We start from the raw sequence: 21,911 nt of genomic DNA on the forward strand, positions 1-21,911 counted from the left end.
TACATTTTTACAACTGCTTCACACAAAAAACCTTTCTGTTCTTACAGAAATCTCAAAACATGTACGAAGTACTGTTTAAAGAACCTGAAAATTTAGATATTTCACTTTCAAATAAATACAGGCACTTGAATAACTGAGCTTGTTTTCCTACACAAGTTAGCACTGTAAACAAAAGGAATTCACATGCTTTGTTTAGGTTTCCACTTGATTAAGTCTGGAACAAAGCAAGACAACAGTCATCCATACTGATCCCAAATCTTGCTCTGCAGCACCACAGTGTTGTTTACCTGAGCAATTTCTAAACTGCTGGGCTAGGCTGAGAAAACAGGTCAGCATTTCCTCAGGGAAAACACAGCTTGTTGCTTCACCAGACTACAAACTGTCCTCACCTAGTCACCCAGCCGATGCAAAATCCTAAAACAACTGTGACCTGATGATGGATTAGACAGTTTTGGGGACTACCAATATGTTGGCAAGAGAGTCACAGATTCCTTACTGGGCAAAAAATATTATTTTAATCACCAATTAAAACAGTTTGACTAGAAATGGGTAAGGAAACAATACTCAGAAACCTTGATGGAATTTAACATGAGACCATTTCCTTTAAATAAGGACACCAGAGATTCAGAATCCAAAAAAATTTTTGCCAGTTCTAGAGTCGTTGGTCAATCTTCCAACCTGCCCTTTGTGACAATTATGTGTTTCTGTAGGTAGAAGTCAGTTGCTGGAAGGCCTGAGGCAGGAGCATGGTAAGAGAAAATCATGATCACATCCTACCTGTACTGTTTAGGAGAAAAACAAACAGCTGAACATTCATGGCCTGTGTTCCTCAGGGAGGCAGGGACGGCTGCTTCAGTTACATGAAATTACACATTCGTAGAGGAACATAAGAAATCACTATTCTGTTTATGACTACAAACTTAGCATATACAGTTTTTCCAAATTAAGTGCACAGAGTCAGGGGACATTTCACTGTTGTCTCCTTGCAAACAGGCTGTTTAGGAGCTGCAAAAGAAACCTGCTTCACCTGACAAGAGGAAGCTCTGAAAAGCACACCTACAGACCTGAAGGACACTGCTGGTCAGAAAAGTCCAGCCTTACCCATCCTGCACACACAGTGAGCAAAATCAAACGCATATAACCTTCAGAGAGATAATTAAGACGTGATTCTGGTGCTAAAGAATTTACCTTTTCAATACCTTGATACAGATACTAAAAAACTACCATGAAACCAAGTCTTGTAACATTAAGTCCTTCAAAAAAAAGACAAACACCAGCAAGTGGGAGAAGTCTGGCCACGGCTTAAATGGAATTAAAAGATGGCATATTTACTGAAGGAAACAACCCCGGCGGGGGCAGGACCCGCGGCGAGGAGCGCCCTCCGCGGGGCACAGCGCGCAGCGGACAGCAGCGCCCTGACGGCTGCGGCTCCCAAAGCTCAGCTGCCTCGCTGCCCCAGCACACGGAGAATGAAAAGATCACACTCCAGCAGAGTGAAAGGCAACAGCTGGAGGAGTTTATTAAAATTTTGTTATTTCAGGAATAATAAACCAGCAGATTATTAAATAAATTTCAACGGTTTATGATAAACTAATTTAACCCCCTAAATCCTATATTTTCTCCCTGCTTTCTTCTTCATTTGTATGGAGATTGGTGGATATTTCCAATAGGTTTCTGTTTTGTTATGCAGTGCCCCCACAGCACTGCACAGGGGAGAAAGATGAAAGAGCTCTTTGGGTCAGTTGCTAGTTTAGATAAAGAAGGATATCTGGGGGAAGAAAAAAACCTCCAAACTTATGAAATCTGATGGATGGGACAGAAGAGGTGCTATATACCAGGGTAGATACAATAAAAGCATATCATGACTTTCCCTGCCTGCACTTTGATACAAATCCCTTACTGATTTGTAGTTGACTTAGCATGACTCCCTCCCTGCACTGAGTTAGAGAAACAGCAGATCTGAGTGGGAGGGAAATGTGCCTAAGCATGCCCAGGTACAACCTGCCAGATCTAGTTCTGCTGTAGTAATAAATAATGGATTATAAAGTGTCAAATGTGAATGTACCTAATGAAATTGCAGAGAGACCTCAGTTTTTAAAAATCTGAGTGCAACTTCTCTCTTTTATTTATTTGTCTAGTCATATACCACTTGATTTTAATCTGTGGAATAAAAACACATTATATAGCTTTCAAAATAGAGTCATATTTATCTTACTGTTCTCTACAGAGTGGAGCTGGGGAAACCCCAAGAGAGAAAAACAGAGCTCCTTCTTTTTGGTGCAATTTGCAACGATAAATGAGTCTTTGAAACAAAATCTTCTCTATACTCAGAAGCATAGTAGTAATTGAATTCCCTTTTTTAAAAACAACTTCAGAATCCATTTCTTAAAATGAAGACTTAGCTGGAGAGCTCATAAACTACAGTCAACTCCTGGCCTTCACCACCAAGTACAAAGCCCAACAAAGAAGGTGACAACAAACCACATCTATTCCTGGCAATACATTAAATTAATTTTTAATTCATGCTTCTTACAATAATAATTAAGCTCAAAGTCAGGGAAGAAAAACATGATTTTTTCATACTAACTAACATAAGAGGATATTCTGACATATTTGCAGGTATTTTTTAGTCACACATCTTTAGTGAGTTTCTGTTCATAATGACCTTAATATTCATATCCCTATTCACAGAGGTTTTCTCTTTCCACATCAAAAGAACTAAGTCTGCTGAGGAATTTCCTTGTGTAGTTTTAAGGCAATGGAACGACAATCTAATACAGAAAAGCCGTCTTTTGTGTCCCAGAGATTTGCAGGTGACCAAATGTATTCAGCTGAAAGATACACATTCAAATCATTGTCTCTGACACCTACCTGTTGAAATTTTCAGGGCCCACAGGAACATGCAGTTAATTTAACCAGTTCATACATCCTCCAGCCTTCCCTCCCCCTCAAAGGAAAGACCAAATGACGAATCAGCCTTCTGTTTCTGATCTTTTGTTTCCAACTACTGCAACATATAAATATTTCCAAAGAAATACCGTTTGTGTTCCTTAAAAACTTTATCACCAGCTCCCTCTACAGCCAGAGAATTATCTAAGAACATTTTTTTTACGGGGGGGAAGGGAGGGAAGGAGAGGAAGTGTCTTCCTATCAGTATCAGAGTATTAACTAGAAACTCAACTGTAATATGGGCTGAACAAGCGTATAAAATAATAACAGACTGTTTATAAGAACAGATTCTGGGATCTTAGTGAAAAGAAATCATGACCAAGGACAAGAATCTTTAAAAAGAGAAGCAGGGTAAGCATACAGGAAACAGATGGTTACCAGTGGTAGATCACTGGGGTTTGGGGGTTTTTTTACATTAAAAAAAGGTCCCACTTCATTTAGACACATGCACATCCACCCACACAGAGAATCAAGATGTTTCAAAGTGATTAGCAGAAACTCACACTCACTGTCCCCTGCTCTGCCAGTGAGGAGCTGCACAAGAAACTGGGATGGAAATGGCCAGGGCAGCTGAGCCAAGCTGGCCACAGGGATATTCCATAATTCAGGAGGTCATGCCCAGTATAAGAGGGAGCCAGAGGGGGTCGATTGTTGAATGAGGATGGGCATCGGTCAATATCTGGTGAGCAACCCTACCGTGCATTGGTTGTTTCTCTGTCCCTTTCATTACTATTACTACTACTGCTGGGAAAATCGTTAATTGTAACAAATAGTCTTTAAATCTTGTGAATTCCTTTCGCTTTAACTAAAGCAGGACAGTGCTTAGTCCTGTATTAATGTGTGCAAGTGGTTACTGCAGCCTTAAAGTCTGTGGGCCTGAGCAACACCGATAAGCAGCTGTGTCTTGGTCAGACCACATCAGCTGGGGTGCATTCAAAGGGAAGAAACTTTCTTTTTGGAGGCCTGTGATCAAAAAAGGATGATTTCAGGAATGGAATGTTCCCCAAATGACCACCAGAGACCCTCAAAAGACCCCTACTCTAATGTAAATAAACTCCAAGAAGCGATTTGAATATGCAAAAGAATTTGTGTGAAAGTTTAGCATGTATGTATGAGTTTGGGGAAATGTAATGAATATGTATAAGTACATAGATTTAAACTGGTCTGTTAGGTAGTGGGTTAGGCAGAAATATCCCCCTCACGCCTGGCACCTAAAATAAAAGTGATGCCTCTTTCAAATACTGAAATTACAGTGCTAGAGTGTTTTATTCCCAACTTTGGTGACACTGTCATTGTCATTAGTTAGGGGTTAAGCCACAGCAACCATGAAGGAGGGAAGGCAGTGTTTTCCTTTACTTGGCTTGTTAACAGGTTTTCTAATTTTCAATTAGAAATTTTTACTATTTCTGCAATCTTTTGTGGATTTTTTTCAGAAGATAATAGAGAAGGAAAAGAAAATACAGCAAGATGCTGCATATCTGAATGAGAAAATAAGGCTCTACAGCACGAATAAGAACTAAGCTGACAAATTTCATCCTTGTTCTAAACTACAAAAACTCATTTACTCGACGTTTGGAAGACAGCACTTAAGGAGATGTTTTTATCCTCTATAATCATAATTTCAACTTACAAATGACCAAAACCTGAGTTAGGGATGGTGAGGCCTCCTTCCATAGTGTATTAGTTATTAACATTGGTGATCCAAGCCTAATCACCTGTGTTATTTATCACCCTGACAGTATGCACTTCTCTAATCCACAGAGGGGAAGAATGAAAATAAGTTTAAAAAATTTAACATATCAAGATATGAAAGCCTGGTTACTTATGTAAAGCTGTACAGATTCAGCTTCTCAGTATCCGTGATTCCTATTCCAGCCAAGAGAGTTACTCACACAGTCCAAAGTGACATTTTTTATTAAATTTATTTTCTAGATTTCACCAGGATAGCCCGTATGGAAGAATACAAGAATATATTTCTATAAAACAAATGGACTGACAGATTTTTACACTCCTTTCCTACATCAAAGTAACTAAAAGTTATAGTGTTAAAACATGCTTCATTGCTTTAATAAATAAATGTATTTCACTCCCTCTATACACTCCCTGTGAACACTCAGTTGATTTGTCAGAGTACAAAAGCCATGTCACCAGCCTGTGCACTAACACACGTTCATAAACAAAATACCATTGAGAGCAACCTAAAGATGGCATTATCTTTTACTTGGATAAAAAGTTCTTGATATTCAGCTGGAACCAATTTCAGATATTTCAGAAATGTTTGTTGTATCTCACTCCCTCAGCTAACAGCTATAATAAAGAGACATGCAACTCTGAAAAAGCAGGTAGAGCCCATCAGTCAAAACCAAGAATGCAGCAGATGTTTTAAGAGGCACACCATCAACAGAAATTATTTGCGGTATGACCTAGAGACAGTGTAATAACATGTACAAGATGCAGATTACAGCTTTATCCAGGAATCTAGTGAGTGATGATCTTTCACCAAAAAAAAGAAAAAATGAACCCCCTGCGAAAAATCACCAAATATTACCTACAAGCAGCAGCCTTAGATTCGTAAGGTGGTTTTTAAACAAGCAATCAGTAACTCACCTCTGCTGCTATTTCTTTATGCGATCCCAGAAAAAAGCCAAGGGCGGGGTGGGAAGAGGGAAGGAGAACAGCCAGACACGAGAGAGGGAACAGACACAGCCGCTCATCCGAACCAAGGCTGCCACCTCGTGGGCGCGGGCCGGGGGCAGCCCCAGCGCTTTTCTTTCTCAAGGCAGCAATCAAGAGGTTTTTGATCCCATCCAGGATGAGGAAATGCAATCCATACTTAGTTTTGTAAGACATGATGATTGAACATATGTTTAAACTTGTACTTTCCTCTGGGGCATATTTTCTTCAGCTACAAAGCCCATTTCAAGTGTGCATGAGGTAAAGTCAGCAGCTGGTGAGTGCACTTTAACCATTTCAGCACATTCTCATCTCTCACTGTTTGTGGGTGTGCTAAAAGCCTCATGAGTCACCCTCTCCATGCCCTACGTCATTCTCCTGGATCTTCATCCACTTCCTTTAAGGGACTGGTCTCAGGCTGCAAGTCCCAATGCAAGTGATTCCCCTGTAACAATTTTCAATTCTACTACTCCTTTTATGGGCAGAGAAGTACTTTAAATAAACTAGGAAAGTTAGGTAAGATAGAAGTGATTTTATATATATATAGTAAATATTTATCCACTTTATTAAGAGTAGTTGGTCATAATTATTATGTTATGCTGACTATCCTGAATATTCTTCAGCTTTCCAAGAAAAGCATTTTCTCTCTTTGTAATAAGACATTACTAGAAAGCAACTAATTCAAGGCCTCTTGCAGAAAAGATTAATTTTATCCAGCTATCTAAAGTGTTAATCTGTAATTTATGGGGTTCCTTTTTGTACACATTGTAACCTTGCATTCCCCAAACATGTATGTGCCTTTTTGTAATCAAACATCTGCAGTTAAACTGCACTTAACTAAAGCCAGTTTAATTCAGCTCTCCAGGATGACTCATTTCTACTGATTAAACAAGGATATAGGAGAAACAGGGAAAGTTGTGAAACTTGTTTCTCTTCTTACTGTAATTCCAGACCATAATTCTTCCTTCATCAACTAGCAGCTGGCAAAATGTGCAACAGAGTCAAGATGATTTATTGTCACGAAACCTTACTTCCCCACACAAGCTAAGAGTCAGTTTGTGCACTTGTCTGTCTCTGAGGTGCAGAATGCAGCAATTTAGCTACTCTGTTCTGATCCTTACTGAGGAAGAAGGGCTGTCATTAAAACCACAGGCATTCAGGTAAAATCTATGTGTATCTACTATTACGTGGTATCTACACAGTTCCTCATAAAGTGAAGATGCACATTTTCAGCTGCTCACTACTGCTTTCCTATCTTGCTTTTATTCATGGGGGTTTCTTAGTCATGAGGATGTCAGTTCAAGTATTATTGTAGTCTCAGTTGACCCTATTATTTCTATTTTGTTCTTAAACAGATCAATTTATATATTAAAAAAAAAAAAAAGCACTTCAAATATAGGTTTGTACAATACTCCAGAATAACTACTTTTTCTATACCAAAGAGTTTCCAGACATGTGCACACTAAGATATGACAGTAAGCTGTTCTCTTTCAATGTATGCAATCACGGAGCTGGGTTTAAAATTAGTTTTTGCAATATCTAAATTCAGTATCTAAGCATGTCTTCCTTCTCACTACACAGACTGGAGTTTCAATAGCTTCCCTTCCCCACAAAGTCACTAGTCTCAGATTAGAAAGGAAAGCTGAAACAAACAATCTGTTACAGCTTAAGAAAAAAACAGAAAAAGACATTAAGAAGTTTCTGTCCTCAAATTTAGTTTAAGCCAAGTCATAAGTACAGAGTCAGAATGCACTGGAGTCCACACATAACATTGCGTGTTTGGTTAGTTTTAAGATTTATAGATTTATTTATTCATAACATGGACAGTTTTCAGAGAAATTTGGTCTAAAAGTGATGAAAACTTTGTCACAAAAACAGCAGAACACTGCATACTTCATAAGGAATATGGCAGAGTATTTGGAGACAGAAATGGAAAGCCAAGGCACCACAAACTCTGTCATGAGACACCCAGAACCCCAAATTTCAATTATTGGTTTTAAAAGGATTAAATACATCCTGACTTAATCCTAGGTAAGATGATGGAGGAGTGACTAGCAAGATTTCATCCAGCCTAGAGGAAGCATGTTATAAAATCCACACACAGTAATAAAACCTGGAAAATTTCCAATTCTCCTGCACATTTGTTTTGAAAAACAATGTGCCAGCCAGCTAGTTCACAGAAGTCATGGATGAACTGACACAGTTCCCACTTGCTCCCTTATCTTTAGTTCCTTTCTTGCAATTTTCAACATTAGGAAAGTGAGAACCTGCCAAATCAGGAGCTTCTACAATTTCAAGGCTCTCAGGCCTTGATTTGTTCAACACTCTTCCACACCAGCTCAGACAGCTGATACTGTTGATGTTATGACCATCCACCAAGTTCCTCAGCCTTCCTGCTTATCGAGAGCAGCTTAATTTGGTTCACACACAAACTGCCATGATACTCTGTAGTTTTCAGACATTCACAGCAGTCACACTTCTGCTACTACCACCATTCTGCTGCTGCTGTAATCTTGATTGTGTATGTTGGGGTGGGAGGAAAAGCAACAGAATCAAGTGAAGCATTGCAAGTTGGAGAATTCAATTATTTTCTTCATCTGGTAGAGGCACCAAACTATGGAGATATGAAACACTCATGAACTAGAATGGCAGAGTTGGTAAATGGCTGTACAAGGTAACTGGGGTTCAGTCAATTATTTTCTCCCCCTCTGTTTCTAGGGGGCCTTATGCAACATCAAAGCCTTTTACACGCATCATAAGTGATGTTTAAACGCTAGATAAGGTCTTGCTCAGGGCTCTTCTCTGTGGAGGCTTTTGATTTAATTGAATATTTCACATTGTCACTGTATGCATTTAACAGTAGACATTTCTAATCTTGGTATGACTAACACCAGTCCTTACAAATACTCACATTTTCATGAAAATAAACCCAGAACCATCAGAATGTAAATAAGTTCCAAGAATCAGACAACGACTAAACAGAAATAAATGAACAATGCAATAAGGCAGTGCACCATTGCACTTTATTAGGCTCAGAAAAATAATGTTCATTCAGCTCTAGTACTCACAGAACTCCAGAATAAAAACCAGCATTTTAGAAACCTAACCAGACATGCATCACGCTGTTATTGATAAAGTCCTCCCTGGGCCTCCTTTTCTCCAGGTTAAGCAATCTCAATTCCCTCAGCTGCTCCTCATCAGGCTTGTGCTCCAGCCCCTTCCCCAGCTCTGTTGCCCTTCTCTGGACACACTCCAGCACCTCAGTGTCTTTTGTGTAGTGAGGGGCCCAAAACTGAACCCAGATTTGAGCTGTGGCATCATCAGTGCCCAGTACAGGAGGACATCCAATGCCCTGGTCCTGCTGGCCGCACTATTGCTGATACAGCCAGGATGCCACTGGACTTCTTGGCCACCTGGGCACACGTTCAGCTGCTGTCAACCAGCACCTCCAGATCTCTTCCTGCCAGGCAGCTTTCCAGCCACTCTGGCACCAGCCTGGAGATGCAGGGGGTTGGTGTGACCCAAAGGCAGGATCTGCCTTTACCTTGTTGAACCTCACACCACCAGCCTTGGCCCACTGATCCAGCCTGCCCAGATCCCTCTGCAGAGCTCTCCTACCCTCCAGCAGATCAACACTCCCACCCAACTTGGGGTGTAATCTGCAAATTTACTGAGAGTGCCCTCAATCCCCTCATGCAGATCATTGATAAAGATATTAAACAGAACTTTTCCCAGATCAATACCACAAGCAGGACACAAAAAGCAGCAAAAGATACCAAACAAAAAAAAGGATTTGTGTCAACTTCCCACCCCTTGGTAGATTTGGGAATCAGGAGGGAAGTCCACAGTTCTTCCTTGTCCTGCCTTTTCATCCAAAGACTTTGTTGAGAATGTTCCAGAAGACATGTTTAAAAGAAACTACTTTCAGGGACTATAATGCTGTTAATTTAATATTACATAAAAACCAAAGCAAAAAAAAAAAAAAAAGATTTTATTTGATTTCCTGACAAGCATGCAACAGGAAACAGAACATTCATTTGCTAATTTCTTTAATTCTTCAGCTTTTCAAGAGTATTTCTCAGACTACAAAAACAACAGTAAGGTTGCTTTTTGTCCATATGGGTGTCACGCTTCCTGTCATTAATTTATTTGTTGTTTGCCACATGGTAAATAAATAATGTACAAAACCTCTAGCAAACAACAGCAAGTAAAAACCAGCAGGATCTCAATAAAAGGCTCTCATTAACCCAGGTGGAATAGTATAAAAGCCTTTACAACACCCTGTTCCCTTCATGAAAACACAAACCAGGTGCTAAAAATGGTCTGTGGCAATTTTAATCAAAAAATTGTTATGAAGTGTAAGCATTTGTCCACAACCACTGTTTAATAGTGCAATTGGTTTTATTCCTCCAGTACAGAGTAAATTTTTTTTCTACACACAAAGTAGAAACTACTGACTTTGTAATGTCTCCCAGGGCAGGAATCTCAGGAGCCTCACAGCACTGAAGGTGCTGATGCCAGCATAGCAGCAGCATTGGGAGATTAAAACATTTGCCATATGTGAAAGATTCCCTGAGCACAACTGCTGCACTGCTGAAGTGAGCAGGAGTTTTTCCATTGCCCATCCCCCATGACACCCTGTACCATGTCATTTGCTAAAAACTCAAAACCAAAATAAAAAATTATTTCCCTTTTTCTTTCTCTGTTATTAAATAATGCAGACTTAAATTTATCTGTTATAACAAATAATTGTTTTACTTAATTTTCAAACTACATCCCCCAGTATTGCTGTCTACTAGTGTCTCAGAAAATGGGAAGTAAAGCTTACCAAATTTTTTCTTTTTCCATTCCTCCTCTGGCACACTGGTTTATTACAGCAGGGCTACTCATGGTAAGGGCTGAGCTTTCAGAATTCATTTTTTTTCTACAAAAGAATAACATCAAAAAACAAGAAAAATGCTATTTAAGTAAAGATTGTGGTTACTAATTAAGTAGAAAACTGAAACTTTTTAAGACAAGAACTTTTAAAAACCAAATGCAGTATGTTTTACTCATTTAAGTAAATGTCCTACATCAATGGGATTAATTGGATGAATACACTGAGAAGGATTTGGCAGTTTTATGGACTTGCTAGTTATGCCAAACCCAACACTGATTGTCTTCTGTTTACTTTTCTGAACACATGCCAAGAGAGTTGATGTCAGCAAGCCTGTAGCCAGGGCTGTGCATCACGGCAGTTCTGTTAACTCAGAGCAGCAGCCACAGCCAGCACTGCTGTGGAACGATCCACACACACAATGTAGGGAAGGAAATTTCAATTTCTAACATGTAAAGATTTACAGAAGCTTTTCAGCATATTTTAATAACTTAAGATCATACTTTGCCAATTTGCAGAAAATAACCATTCATTCATGGTTGAAGTCCCACTCTAAAACAGCACAGACATATTCCAGAGCTGGCAATAGCAATTCCCAAGTTACACCACTTACAAAAGGTCTATATGGTCAAATAAGTTTCCAGTAAATTACTTGCATGGCAAGAACAAATGAAGACTCTACATAATGCAAGTTAATTCCACCATGAAACAGTAATTATTTTTTGGTAACAGGATCCACAATGTTAACCTGAAACTTGTGAGTCCTACAGCTTCCCTCCCCACTCCTGCTTTCTTTTAAAGGAGGGGGGAGGATATTTTTAGCCATCAGTCATCTTATTCAACTTGATTTAACACCTGGTTTCTATTATGGTCAGTACAAGACCTAATGAATTAACAGAAATCAGGCTCAACTGTACATTAATTAATACCTTCTAGTATACAACCAGAAAATAGGCTGTGCTTGTCAAGATAATAATCCCATAGTTTTTCAAGAAGGTACAAAGAACCATTAAAAAGCTGGTTTAACCTGTGTGAAACCTGGGCCAAAATCTGACTTGACAGATCTCAGGGACAGCATGAAAAACTGAGTGCAGGGCACGTGTCCCGTCACTGGCACGTAGATAAGGCCAACCTGCACAAAATAAATGCTCTGAAGAGAATGCCCATCTTGGTTTCAAAATTCTGCCCATGCAGGAGTGGATAAACAGCCCTGGCAAAGCCCTGTTTATCAGATAGAAGTCCCAGGACCAGCAACCAAACTTTGGTCCTTACTGACATTAATGTCTTGTTTTTGCCCGCCCCTTGCTGTGAACAGAGCCTGTGGCACTGACCCTTCAGAGCAAACAGGACAGATTTGCAAGAATAGGTCTTTAATCTTGAATTTTTTTAACATCCCTCACAATAGAGAGGGATACAAGTCTATTTTTGGGCAAATTTATTTCTTGACATCTTGTTTTAAGCATCCAAAAAACTACTCTGAACAGGAAAACAACAAAAGCCTCACCTCTCTGAGGGCAGGAACAGAGACTCAGCCATCTGACCTCTTTTTGGATCAGTGCCTGGCCTCAAATTTACTCCTGATTCTCAAGTGCATCATTTTGGAAGAAACAAAAAGTAAGAAAAAACAAACAAAAACACCACAAAGAAAAAAAAACCAGCAAAACCAAACAAACACAAACCAAAAACTCAAACCAAATCAACAGCACAAAAACCCCACCAAACAGATCCACACAAAAAACCCAGTAATTCTAAAGCTGGCTGAGCAGCAACATGTGCTGAAAACTAAATTATTACTTGCCTCTCTAGTCTATAATAACACAGGAAGAGGAGAGTTTTTCTTAAATACATTTTAAAGCAACATTGCAAGAGTCCATACTTAATATCTTCTGCAAAGTGCCCCTTTTTGAGGAAGCCATTTCCTAACCTGGGGAAAGCCCAGATTCTTCAATGATCACACAAGTTATGGCAGCAAGAGTTTTACCTCCTCTTACAGTCACCCATACCAGTAAGATCAAAGGTTCAGGGCAAGGTTGGAAGCAGTCTCTCAAAGTTGGAAGGTCAAAGATTCAGATTACAAAACCACAAGGTTGCCATTCCAGAAAAAAAGGTACAACTTCCACTGTGCACCTGTGAGCTGGTACTAGAGCAGCACAACTGTTCAAAGTATGACTAAAAAAAAAAAAATAAAGTTGTTTTCAGCACTCTCCTCCCCACCTGTGGAAATATCCAAGCCAACACTCCATACATATCTCTGCACTGAGACTTCCACACTCAAACTAGAGCAAAAGCAGAGGCCAGAAGTGATAAAAGTTATTGTGTTATTCTTTTCTATGAATAATTGATGATAAAGGTTGACATAGATCTAACAGAAAATAAATGAAACATGGCATTAGCCCAATTTATGTTCTCAGATGCTCCGCAAAAGAAAACCACATGAAGTAATAGAGAGAAATACATCTTGTCAAACCTCTCAGCTCCCTCACATTCCCAGCCTGATATCTGAGAACAACAGTAGCATGCTGTGCACTTTGAGTGACTTTTGTCTGTATCAGCCTATATCAGCTGTCTACATCAGCTTCTTTCGAATCACACTCCTTGGTTACTGTCTGTGGAGATGGAGGGCACTGCCAAGGTTTGGAGGCCACGTCGGGATTGCCATTCAGCAGCTCTCCCCAGCCACACTTTGGAGGTTGGACAGCAGTGAGTCAGACAAGCTTCAGGGACACACTTTTGTCACACTATTCCTGTCAACAGGTCTACACGGGTCTTTGTTGACGCTCTACCAGGAGCAACAGGTAATTAAACAGTTGATCCCCACAACACTGACAAGTTTTATGGCCTTGTCAAAATACCAAAAGTTTTTTAGTTTCTAAATGGCAAATGGAAAACTGGTATCTGTCAACACTTTACAAAGTCATAGATACCAAATATTACCACTACTACTTACTTGAAAGTCATTTCACTGAAAAATTCTCAGCCTGTAGATTCCCTACTCATGTGCCACAGAGTTCCCATAAGACGCTTTCTTGAGAATAAAATATTATTATTTAAATATGTACAAGGGGGATTTATCTTTTCAAGCATTAAGAATATTTTACATATATATTAAGAATATTTACATATTTTACATATTTCCAGCAAACAGAAACTGCTTCAGTAGGTCTAAAATAAAACTGATTTTTTTTTTTTTTTGTGGAAAGAAAATTGTAAGGCTTATAGTCTCTAAAAAATATTGTTCATATTCAAAGTAAGCCACACAAAATGAAAGTTAAAACTAACAAAGGAAACTTTGTCTATGTTTAAAAATATATATATATATGCACACAATCAGAATACTACTACTATCCTCAGAAATCAGCCTCCAGTAACAACAACATCTTAGAAAATTAAATGCAATTCAAGAAGCAAAAGAACGATGTTCAGAAACAAATGTGCTGCTCACAGGTGCCTCTTTCTGTATCGCCATCCAACTCTTGTTTGGACTTGAACTTCATGGCATAGGCAAGATTCATGATGAAACTTGAAGGAGGAAAATAAATCTATCATCTTCCCTCTTAACAGCCTGAAGCCAGATGCCAAGACAAGTCAATGAATATTAAGAGACTGCTCAGACGCATTCTGTTCCTGAGCCTCTGTACACTGAACCTTGCCTGTTCCAGATAAGGGACACGCACTTGAATTAGGTGTTGTCCTGGAGATCGTGCTGTGCTGTAACTGCAGGAAGTGGGCAAAAAGCTACTGCAGAACAAAAACATAGGAAAACAATGCCAAAGAGTTTATTTATAGCAACTATGTTTAACACTACTGTCTCTGTCTTACTGTGGAAACTTGAAGAAACATCCTTGCTGGTTTTGAGGAGACATCTGAAATTCAGACTACTTAATCTTCTATGACCAAGTATACATTGCTTAACACTAGAGTCCCCATAGGGAAACATGCACCCGAAAATTCTTTTATGTTACCTCTTCTATGCTTCCATTAAAAACACTAACTCTGTCTGAAGCCTTATCAGTCCATCTGCCTTAGAGTAAATTCTTACACCACATAATGGCACAGAAAAGCCTAGCAGTGGTAAGCCACTAGCTCAAATACTGACAAGTGTGTTATATTTAAGTATATTTTATTCATTTGTATTTCATTTTGGGAGTATGCAATGGCCCTTAAGTGGACAAAAGCAAAGCAGGGGGAAAGGCTCTAGTATAGCACAGCACTCAAGCCCCTGAACACCTGCACAGAACAGCACAGCAAGATCGTTTGAACACAAAGACATAAGAAGGTTCAAGAAAAGTATTGAAGTCACAATACCCACAGGTTCAAACCTAACTTATATCTGGAAGAATGGGGTAAGTATTAGCCAATCTTGTTAAAACTGATTCCCTACACAAAGCCCATTTTCTCCTCCTCCTCTTTTTTCCCCCCTCTCCTTGTGTTACAGTGTAGATACACTTTGATCCTCAGGCTAAAAATATTTTTTGCCTTTCCCTCCACACCCTATTTGTATCTCTAGACAAGATATTCACAGTAGCCATAGTTAAAAAATAACATATCATTCAACAGCTGTTCACTATAGTTAAAGCAAAAATAATTAATATCTTCTGATGAAACATGTTCCCACAGTTCCTCACTAAAATGCTTTGCATTGTTGAAATAGTATCTTGTTATACTTAGTTGATAAGAGAACTGTGAGGAAAAAAAAATCTTTTCTGAACTCTAAGAACCTTCAATGCAGAAACTATTATTCTTTTTAATGAAAAAAAGAAGGCAGTAGCATCACTATGTAATGGGCAATAATGTGCATCTACTACGAAGAAATTGATGTGTTAGCCAGCGTCATTCTCCGAAGCCAATGTCTTTACGCTCACAAAGCCTGAAGAGCTGATTACCAGTTAGCAGGTGTAGTGTAACATCTCCAAAGAGGCCATCCCCATTCCCTCACTAACTGCCTGAAATCTGCCATTTCAGGTGAATGAACACACTTACCCTTGCATTGCTTTCTGAAAAGTCAGGTTTCCACACCCGAAGTCAGCAAACACAACTATCTCCCATCTCAATAGCACTCAGCTCCCAGCCAGCTGCCGCCTTAGGCAAACACTTTGTTCAAGGGCACATTTAAACTTTAAACCAAACTTCACAATGACAAACTCTAAAAACAATCTTTTCTTCAAATTGTTTTTCTGAGGCTTTCAGATATGGCAGTTGCAAAACATCTTTATGCCACTATAGCACACTTCAGTGAAACCAGAGTGAAAACTCAAGAAGCTCTTGAACAATATTTTACAGTAGCAGCCAGTGCTGAGAATTCCACTTTGGATGACCACTTCAATCCCACCCAGCACACCATAAAATTGGTTTCACACACGCCATGGTTATTTCAAGTTTTGACCTCAATGAACACGTGGCATACCATTACTTACCCTCTTGGAGTCTTTAAAAATGCACCTGATGCCCCTAAGGAATGATGTTTTGGAGCACCTTTCCAAATACCTATTTTTGAGAGTTTTTATTCCTGTTCTGAAGGCATCTCATTAAAAATATTTGCCTTCTGTCCTCCTCAGAAGTGCAGTTAAATTTTATATAGGTACTTTCTACAAGCATATACACAAAGATATTTGGAGGCAGCAGTTCAGAGAACCACAGATGCTGCATATTTTGGTGAATCGGTCAGAACTCTTCAAGGTGACAGAGAAGAAGCTTTAAAGTAATGGAATGATCCTGCCTCACAGCAAGTGTTGAGTTTGGCACCCTCTCCCAAAGACACACACTTGCTATAGACAGCAAGACAGTCTATCCAGCATATATAAAAGACAATATTTAGTTTTGAAATAGCATAAATGATGTACTTATTCTCAGCACAAAGTACATTAAAAGGTAGAAGACAATTATTAAATAAATAAATAGATAAAAGTTCATTCCAGGCTGAAACCAGAACACTGACATGAAAGAGTGCTCCATGCTGGAGAAATACAGCCCAATATGAGACAACACTGTCAATGGAACCACTCCTCCAGTTAACTGAGCCTTAGCTCTTTTCCCTAAAAAATACCAAAAGAAATGGAAGGCAACCAATTACATTAGAATGCATCTAACATTACCATCAATGAAAGCCCCCAGAGAAGTTTCCCAGCATCAAAGAGAGGACAGGGTTACACCTCAGCTTTCAGATCCATTTAAATACATTTACATGGTAGGACAGCAACATCAGGGACACCACAAGCAGGTACATGCACACGTTCTACTCCCAAAATACAAACACAGATTTTCCTAAGCAGGTTATGGCTCAGGAAAGCATAAGAAAGGACTGACACTGCTGGCTTAGTCTGTCCTGCACACCAGCATATTATATAATACTGTCCACTACTGCCATAAATACAGGAGAGCAAGGACTCATCCACACTCTTCAATCTGCCAAGTTATCAGGAGCTGCCAGTGGTTTCAAGTCAAACTTTAGCAGTGCAGGGCACAATAAGGAATGTTTGTGAGCTTTGTTGTCACTTTCAGGGATGGTAGTTGATTACCATATCAATAAAAAAATAATGCTTCAGTACTCTTGCATCTTAAAACATGCAACCAAATCTCTCATCTGATTAGGACAAAACCTAACATTATGAAACACTTGCAAAGACTTCAACAAAACATTTTAAAGAGGTTTAAAATGCAGAAGATACACACAAAAAATGAAATCTACTGTTTAAGCAGAACACAGAGAACAGTAAGTACTATACTCTATTCAATACACAGAGATATCAAGAACTTTTTTTGCCACTGATGTTGAAATTACTTATGTCACCCTGAGACAAATCTGTTTCTCTCTGGACTAAAAGATCCAGATGTTCCTATTTCAAGTCTCTGGCTTCAGCACCAGACAGCAAAGAAAACAACCTGTCCCTTCTATCAGCAGGCAGTTCTCCAGCACTGCCCATTTCTCTACCCTTTACCCCTCTCCAAGTTTTTATTTCTTTTCAGCAAAGCAAGCAAACAAAACACAACAGTATAATAATGCAGCTTGCACTGGAGACTTACTGCTAGCCTTTAGCCAGTTTGACATGCAAAAGGTTATCTGACTTTTATCATAAACTATGATTTCAAATGCAAATACAACTACTTTTAAGCTAAACATACTGCATTGTGCTTTGCAGTTGACACTATGCAGGAAAACAATGTTGAGAGGTTCTTTCCAAAGAATATGAGTATTTATGTTCCCAATTTAGTGACTCATACAACCAGCAATTTGAGATTTATTTAACTCTATCCTCCTCAAACTTCTGTATTTGAAAGCAAGCACTAAGTTTCTATTCAAAATTGTAATAATAAAACACAAAGATTTTTTTCTATGATTTTTTAAATCTAGGTTTTACCTAGAGGAAAATTATTTCCAGAAATATCTTTTTGCTGTTTCTGTAAAGAATATTAAAAGGGCTATACAAAGCTAAGTCAATTTAAGGAACAATTAACTAAACAAAAAAGACACATTTTTTGAAATTAAATCTCTTTCACAGTAAAGGCAGACTCCGAAAAAAAAGAAAAATGAGATACAGCATGCATGCCCAATGTAAAATTAATGCAACCACTGTCCCTTTTCTTCATATTCTTCTCATCCTTTCAGCATATCCCTGCTTCCCTTTTGTTTATCCTCACCAAAAATACATTAAGCACAAATGAAAACCAAGACAAAGATCACCACAGCTGAGATAAATACAACACACATTTTTCTCTTTATCAGAATCATCACTGCCAGGAAATGGCAGGTTAGAATTTTATCTACCTGGAAGGGTGTCATATTTTCTGCCTAAAATTAAAATTATGATCCTTTCAGCCTACTGTCTTAATAATCATGATTATTTCATTCAGGATTATTGCACAGTTTAATACACTTAACTGAAGTTTGCCAAGGTGGCCTTGCATTTATTTTCTGGGTTATTTAATACATTGAAAGGCAGACAAAGAGTTATATTGTCCTAAAATTGAGTCTTTACAGCTTTTCGCCTGCAATTGCTAAGCACAGTCAGAATCCAAACCAACATGGGAAAGTTTTTACAATCCAAGTCTACATGGCAAAGTTTGCAAGACCACCCCTCCACACAACAATCTACTCGCTTGAGCGAGTTTTTTTCTAGGCTATTAATTACCTATGGAGCATCAACAAATGTTAATTTTGACAGCACCTACTTCTGTAGGCAAAGCATTTTAGGGTTCAGCCTCACCTAAGAACCTCACTGTCCACAGGGGGATACCAGGCCTGGGATACCCTCATAACTGCACATGTCCATACAAACGTGCTGGTGCTGCAATTCATACATGCCTTTAACCTCTCCCAAGGAAAGGCCATACACAAGCAAGAAGGAGTCAGTCATCCCCAAAATATACCCTGTCCAAATAGCTGGTTGTTGTCTTCAGCAAATAGGTGATAGTCCAGACAGTGTAATAGGCATACTCCTAGTTATAATCCCAAAAATTTATTTAGGGGAAATGGTGAGGTGTTTAAACTAACAAAAGCTGCACTTCTCTTTAACAACTGAAATGTCTGAGAGATTATACCAACAGAGCAGCTGTTCTTGTTCTACAGAAACCACACAAGTCCAGATAATTCTTGCCAACTTTCCAAGTTTATGCAAGCTTCAGTGGTGTAAAAGCCAATAAACTTCTTTGAATACAAGTTGTACCACACATTGATTACACCTGCAGAGCTATGAGGGCAACTAGAGGACTGTGAGGGTAATTAACTCTACAGAAAGGGAAAAAAATAACAACAACAATATGGGGCACCTTTCTAGTAACATTTCTGATTGCATATATAATGATTTAACACAAAAGGCCAAAAACCCTCTTTTATTGCCAAGAACATAAAGCTTCTGCTTCTTGTCCAGTTTAAACAATTTTTGGAGGGAATTCCTGGATTTTACTACTGGCCATACCTTCAAGTACTGCCCTCAGCAGTGGTCTGGGTGAGACGTGTTACTGCAAACGATCTCCTCCAGCCACAGCACTAGCCTCCCCTCAGGATACTCATCAGCACGCGATTAGGAAGTAATAAATGTACACACGCCCTTGTGTTTAGGTATTAACAGCCTGATCCTTTCGCCAGGAACGCTTTCAGCTGATCTCGGGCTGTGCCGAGCACCTGCGAGTTAATCATTGCCCACATTTCGGTACTTGACAGAACATCCCTGCACGTTCTACCCCGGCTGGCACTACAGGGGAGAACAGTCTGTGTGTGCACATCCTCTGCGTTACATTTGCGGGTGGAGACCACATGCTAAATAACCATTTATTTCAGAATAGTTACTTCATAGCTGTTATAGTCAAAAGCAAAGCAGGAGGTGCGTGTTAATCACACATTACTGGAGCGTATTTAGCAAGTCCTTTCTTTCCAATTTTTTTAGCTACTACACTACAGTAATTCTACACACTCCTAAAGACTTGTGCAAGACCTCAGCCATTTGTTAATTCCAGATTTCATATGACCCGAACAACTGGAATCCACAACACACCCCCACAAGCTGAGAGGCACACTTTGGTAACAAAGCAAAGACAGTTACATAGAGGCTGGTTGAGTTAAACAAAATAGTCTTCCACGATCATTTCCCAGCTGCCCTCCATATTACACAGGAAGAAAATGGCAACAAATTATTTCTCCAAATACACGTCTCATTTATACGCTGATCAGGTGTCTGCAAAAACATACAGCACATACACAAAGCACTCCAAAAGGATTCTAAACACATTTATTACAGCATTTGTAGCAGCAGGCAGATGCTTCCACAAAAAAAAAAAAAAAAAATATATATATATATATACATATACATATATATATATATATATATATACACCCAGAAAAATCCTTTCATCAAAGGAGATTGTTCAAAAACCTGAATCACTGAAAACATACAAATAAAACTCCAGGATAAACAAAATTTAAGGGGTCAGGTTAATTTTCTTTAATACCTAAAGCAAAAAATTCAAGATAGGAAAAAAGAAACACGTGAGCTTTTTAACACAGGAAAAAGCTCCTGAGTCAATATGAAGGTATTACACATAAGCTCCCGAGCAGAACCAGGTATCACCCACTTCAATTCATGAACAGCCAAACAAAAGTTTTGTTTAAGGACGTGGTCTCACTGGCCACTTTCTGGAAGCAACTCCACATAATACACCTCCAAATCATGTGCACATGCGACTCCCACAACTTGGAATCACGCCAGAACAACTGTCTACACAAAAGCAGTCCTGAGAAGAAGTGAGCTATTCAAATCAGAGCGGAGGTCTGCGAGAATGTGCAGGGAATGATACTGAATGTTACAGTGTCTTCGCGGTCACGAGGCCCTGTCACACTGCTAACCCATACACACCGCTCCGACGGGAAAGTGAATGGGATCTCTGTTCAAAACAATGGGACATCTTGTTTACTGTAACTGGCTAACAAATACATACTGAGAACAGGTATCATGTCATACATAGGAAAAATTTAAACAGAAGGACTAAACCCACTAAAAATGACAAGCCAGAGGTATCCCCGTGCATTCCCTTACTTCATCTGCACCAGGGCAGCTCTGTTTCACACACTCTACTACCTGCATTCTGCAAGCACTATTATTCTGCAATAAATACTTTGGTCTATTTGTTTCCAAATCTCATGGCTTCTCCTATTCTGAACTCAGATTCTGTACGGATACAACATCCGTCTCATAACCTGTTGCACTCGGCAGACCTCTGTACATGCTACGGAACTACGCAACCAAAGTAATTCCATAGCAAGTGTTTTGAGGATGAGGGAATGTCCTCTACCCTTTAACTATGAAAATGCACTAAAGGATAACATTTAACTAGAAACTGCATTAATGAACGTAGGTATACAAGAACGTTTATACAGTCGTAAGATTTAAGAACTATATAAAAAATAAATTAAAAAATAAAATCACGGGGAAAAAAAATTTACCAAAGCTGAATTTCTTGCATGAACGTAAATGGTTCCGTAGTAGATCACAGCTCCCGGCCGCTGCCGAGCACAGCACGGAGATGAGCAGTAGCGCACTGAGCCCGCAGCCGGCACGAACCCCGCCGCGCGTTCACCTGCGCACCGCAGAGACCAGGCTGCGGTCCGCGCACCAGCGCCGCCTCCCATCACAGCCCGCTGCGAGCTGCGGAGCCTCACTCCGCAAGTGTAACTCATTACGCTCCCTGTTTGTTTTTTTCCACTTTCCTTTCGGCCCGAGCCTCCCCCACCTCCTCCCCCGAGGCGGGGGCCGTGCGGGCGGAGGGAAGGGCCGAGAGCCGGCTCCGGGCCCCGCCACGGCAAACAGCAGCGGGGTACAGCCGGTCCGTGACAACCACCACGGGGCCCAAAGGAGGCGGCCGGCTCCGGGCACCGCGGCCCTTCCCTCGAAACCCACGCTCGTGTAAGATTTGCCACTAAACA

General features: G+C 39.6%; 1 protein-coding gene across 1 annotated transcript in view; it reads right to left on the reverse strand.

Moving 5' to 3' along the window:
• The window catches only part of ARHGEF3 (Rho guanine nucleotide exchange factor 3), a 110,894-nt gene that overhangs the window by 87,964 nt on the left and 1,019 nt on the right, over window positions 1-21,911 (reverse strand). The window contains 1 exon segment of the mRNA XM_039559056.1: window positions 10,451-10,546. Coding sequence (XP_039414990.1) covers window positions 10,451-10,546 — 96 coding nt within the window.

The sequence above is a fragment of the Corvus cornix genome, chromosome 12 (assembly GCF_000738735.6).
Source record: "Corvus cornix cornix isolate S_Up_H32 chromosome 12, ASM73873v5, whole genome shotgun sequence".
NCBI lineage: Eukaryota > Metazoa > Chordata > Aves > Passeriformes > Corvidae > Corvus > Corvus cornix.